Source organism: Antechinus flavipes, unplaced genomic scaffold (assembly GCF_016432865.1).
Source record: "Antechinus flavipes isolate AdamAnt ecotype Samford, QLD, Australia unplaced genomic scaffold, AdamAnt_v2 unplaced_scaffold466, whole genome shotgun sequence".
Taxonomy (NCBI): Eukaryota; Metazoa; Chordata; class Mammalia; order Dasyuromorphia; family Dasyuridae; genus Antechinus; species Antechinus flavipes.
The window spans coordinates 1-4990 of record NW_026262333.1 but is presented as its reverse complement, the minus strand read 5'-3'; the positions used below and the strand labels follow the sequence as shown (position 1 = coordinate 4990).

At 32.3% G+C, this 4990-nt stretch overlaps 1 protein-coding gene across 1 annotated transcript; it reads left to right on the top strand.

Moving 5' to 3' along the window:
* Window positions 1–1005: 1005 nt before the first annotated feature.
* LOC127543348 (centrosomal protein of 290 kDa-like) lies at window positions 1006–4643 on the top strand (the record flags this gene model as incomplete). Its single annotated transcript, XM_051969383.1, has 4 exons — window positions 1006–1145; window positions 2866–3030; window positions 3456–3605; window positions 4482–4643. Coding segments are annotated over 4 exons (593 nt in total), but the record flags the coding sequence as incomplete, so codon positions are not given.
* Window positions 4644–4990: the final 347 nt, after the last annotated feature.

The following is a 4990-nucleotide window of genomic DNA, read 5'->3' as shown; positions in this document are numbered from 1 at the left end:
TAGCAGTTTGTAAAGATTCCAACAATATCTATCTGTTTTTGTCTGTCTATCTGACTGTCTGTCTCTCTCAGAGAGGCCTTTACATTAACAAAATCTTGTGTCTCGTACAATCTCTTCTGCCAAATCTCAATTTTTTTAAAAAAGAGAACAAATCAAGCAGTTCTCCCAGCTTTGTTTTTTCTTTAATATATTTGTAGGGCAATTGTCCGGAACAGCAAAAATTAAATAAACGCCTCCCTCCAATTTACATAATATGTAACAACAACTAAGTTAAATTGGGAAAATATCCATTTAATTACTTCATACATGGAAAAATTAATTACAATTTGTCTCTCTCTCTCTTTCTCTTATCCTCTCTTCTTCCCTCCACGCCACCCCTCTGACTCTCTCTATGTTTATTGTTGTTGTTGTTTTGTTTTGTTTTGTTAACTTTTTCTCAATCTCCTTATCACCCTCTGTCTTATCACCTTCTCTCTCCTTCTGGAACTGAGAAGCCTTTTCTGATCCTTTTTAATTTAAGGTCTTTCCTTCTATTCATTTTTTTCTATTCATTCTATATTAGTGTTTTCATACCAACTTGTTTGTTATCTCTCTAGTTAGATTATGAACTCCTAGAGGGAAGAGCCTATCTTCAACCACAGTTTTTATCCTCAGGTCTTAACACAGTACCTGACACATAGTGGTTGCTTTATAAATGTTTGTGGTTAAACTGTGAGATAGCTAGTTAGATTTATAATGCTAATTAATCTATTTTTAAAAGTTTGTGTTTTTATTATTATCTGTCTACTCAAATGGTAACCTTCTGTTAGCAGTTTGTGTGTTTTTACATGAAATATTCCTAATAAATCCCCAAGTTGGTTAAGAACCTTAAAAGTAATCTGATTAGACTAGTGCTTGAAATAGGAAAACCTTTTATAGTTTGTCAGTCTTGTTACTTAATAAACTTTGCTGAAGTTACAATAAATCTTTCTTTATAAAAATAGAACAATATATATTTAATTTCAGTAAAAGAACTTGTAGAAGAAAAAGAACAGCTTGAAGAAGGTTTGAAAGAAATATTGCAGACAATCAAGGAAATGCAGACAGAGCCTGGTATTAAAGGAGAAACACCTCTGATCATACCTAGTCTTGAAAAATTAGTTGATGTAAGTTTTCTTCATATGAATGGGTTTATTTTAGTTCCTTTAAGACAATTGCTTTTGGAAACGTTTATCCTTTTGTACCTTATTGATCTTGGGAAAATAGACACAAAATATGGAAACTCTAACCAAGTATGTGGTAATTAAATATTTGGCATATATTTATTTCAGCATTTCAAGAAAGAGCAGCAATTCTTGAATTAGTGATGTATTTATCTATGAAAGGATTTGTCTGCAGCCCAGTCATAAGCTTTCTCGGTCCCTTCAGTTTCTCAGTCTCCATTTTATTGTTACCCAAGGATTAGTGATCAGGCCTGAACCAATGACAGGAAAGAACTGCTTCCAAGTTGCAGGATTTGATGGTCAGAGTTTAGAATTTCAGTTCCTGATCCTCATCTCTGTCATCTGTCTCTCACATTTAACCTCAATCTTTCCCCCTATTGTCACTCATAGATCTTTGGCCCCATTCCTCTTGCTCCTCTTGTTTTCTGGCTTCAGCTATTTCTATAGTGGGTTCTGGGCACATGGTCTCTTCCTTTGATGTGTCATTAGTAACTGCTATGGGCTTCCTGTGTCCTGATGTGCTCTTGCTGTCAGCCTCTACAACCTTATCACTTGCTCACTTTACCCATCCACTGCTTAAGGTGGGTCATGAGTTGCAGGAAATAGGAATGTAGTCAAGGTGATTTCACTTACTGCAGTTTGGCTGTAAGCCTTGTCTGTATCTCGTGGCTACTTCCTCCTCCTCCTTCCTCCAGGTCAATGCCCTATCTCAGCCACTGTAGCTATTGTTCTATATCTTTTTTCCTCCCAATCCCAGCTACATTTTCCTTCTTTCACCCATGAAAAGAGACACTTTTGTTCCACGTGAGAGGATTCAATCTCTCCAAAATAGGTTCTCTTGGCTGACTGTCCCCATTTTTTCTCTTCTTGACATCTCCACCATCTCTATCTTTGTTTGCTGCGAGTGTCAGTGGACCATCCACAAGCATTTGTTAAATACAGACTGTGTGCCACATATTGTGCTAACTGCTGAGAATACAAATGCAAATACAAAGAATGGCAATCCTTGCTCTGAAGGAGCTTATGTTGTAAAGGGAGAAGGAAATCCATAAAAGAAGCTGAAATTGGGGGAGAAAGATTTAGAAGAAAGAATGTTCCCAGCTCCAACTCATGATTGGGAGTCTGCAGCCTGGGGAGAAATGTCACATAACTGGTGTAGGAGGTAGTTGTAGTCTATATTTCAAACACCTTAGGTAGGCATGTGTGTGTTTGTGTATGTGTAGTTGTGTGCACATTTTATGTGTGTTTTATGATATACATCAATATTCATTGTTGGATTGTTGAACAACATTCCCATAGTCTACTATCATAGAATTTGGTTTTGTTTTTAACACTGTTTCATATGAGATAATGTGTATGTATATCTATGTATACACATAATCACTCCCCCCCCACACACACTTTTATAACTTTGACATTTCAGTGCAAATGACAGTACAGAATTCTTATGTACTTGAATATGTCCAACCTAGTAATGATCATATTCCAGTAGAGTATAAGATACAGACAATTTAATTAATTATTCAATCATAACGTGTTATGTATATTAAGAGTTCCAAAGGAAAATATTCTCTGTAATTCTAAGAAAAAGATTATTATATCAAGATTCTATCAATATTTAAGTATTTATTTTCTCATTTAAAATGCATTCTTAATGTATTAGGCTCTAGATTCGAAGAATGCTGCCGGAGTTTTTGATGCAAACTTACATTTGAAAACCCAAGTTGACCAACTTATTGGACGAAATAAAGAATTAAGAGATGAGCTTAAAAACACTCGAAAAGAGGCTACAGATTACTTTCAACATTTAGCAAAAGCAAATTTAAAGGTATGTAATTTGTTAAATAAAAAGTTAATAGGAAGTTATAGATAGTTTGAGTTAATAAAGTTGAATTAGTATGAAACATATATGCTTTTAATTAACAAAAAACAGCCATAATTAGGTACTTAGTATGGTAATTTATTTAAAAAAAAAGTTGTTTCTTATTCCTACTAAGAAGTCAGAAAGCATTTATATAAATTGAAATTTGTCTGTGAATGTGGGAAAAAAAAGTGAGTTCATGTCTTCCTCTAAGTAGAAACTAAAGTATGGTTTACATACTTTACACTCTATTTGCATGCTTTCTTTCTCTGATAGGTAGGTGAGTACAAAGGGAGGTGTAGCATTATAGATGTAAAGCCTGATTTTTATCTGGATAAAACATTCTTATTATATTAATTGAATTCTACAATTTTTTTCTTGTTTGTTTTTAGGTTGAAAATCTTGAAAAAGAAATTTGTCTTTTACGTAAAGCAAAAGGATCAAATGTTATATTCAGAGGAATTGATCTACCAGATGGAATGACACCATCTAGTGCAAATATAATTAATTCTCAAAATGAATACTTGATACATATTTTACAGGTAGTTAGATTTTTATGATTAAATAACATGATTTCTATTGTAATTGGAATCTTAATACATCATTTGGGAATTCTTTTAACTTCTTTATACAGGGATATATTAGTATGTTTTAATGTACTTTAACAAGAAATCCAGTTCATTTGACTAAGACATATACTTGACCTTTGAGTTAGCCATAGGAGAGGGATATAGATCTCACGATAACAAATAATTACTGCAAAGGAACAATAGGAACCAGAAGAAAAAGAGCTTGGAGAGAACAAAATTTCTTGAATTCTTTTCTTGCCAGACTCAGCCAGTAGGAAGAGCTTTTGAAATTAAAAAAATTATCTTTTCTTGTCTCTTTCCATTAAAAAGGTAAGATGAAGCATCATTGAGCTTCAATTTCTCTGCACCTTACTGTGATAATTTTGATGATTCCATTCTTCCCTAAGATGGAATAAGATAAAGTTGAACAGTTCGGAAAAAGAACAGAGAGAAACTTTCCGTTACTTTATTTAAGGAGTCTATTTAAAAGCTTTAATCTTCACTTTCTGCTACTATTTATTTTCACCAATTTATATTATGAAGAATTAGACTTTCTTCATTTATAATTAAGGATAATAACTTATAAAAACTGTTACATTAAGGATAGTAACTGTTATATGTGTCTTGTCATTTAACAAAAAAGAATTTATTTTTTGAGTTTCTGACTTTAGTGAGTGAAATATGACTCTACATACATTTTCATTTGAGCCTTACAACAATTTTGCAGAGCTATACCTTCAGATTTAAATGTAATCAGGATAAAAGAAAGAGAGAAAGACATTTCTTGGTTAAACTGATGATTATCTGTTATTCTGATTTTTGTCATTCTTATTTCCAACATAACTTTAGGAATTAGAAAATAAAGAACAAATGTTAAACAAATTAGAAGATTCACTTGAAGAATACAATAGGAAATTCTCAGTCATCCGGCATCAGCAAGGCTTGTTATATAAAGAGTATCTAAGGTACAATTGGGAAACTTCGTAGGGGAGAGGAGGGTTTAAAAAAAAATTTAAATTAGAATCAATAAAATGTCATGTTCAATATTTAAAATATTAATTTGCTGTTTATGTGTTACTGTATTAGTTTTTTGCATATAAAAATTTTCATTTTTGTTTACTTCTAGCATGGGTTAACTATTATTAATTTAATTACAAATGTATTATTCATAGTGAAAGTAAATAAAATTGATTCTTAAAGTAGATAACTAGCTTTGATGTATTTGTGTGATCTACAAAATTTTCTGTCTACAAAGATATGGGACATGTACATACACACATGTACACATAGATAAACCCGCTCAATACACATGCATATACATATATATAATAGTGACTACCATGTAGAGATTAGTATCT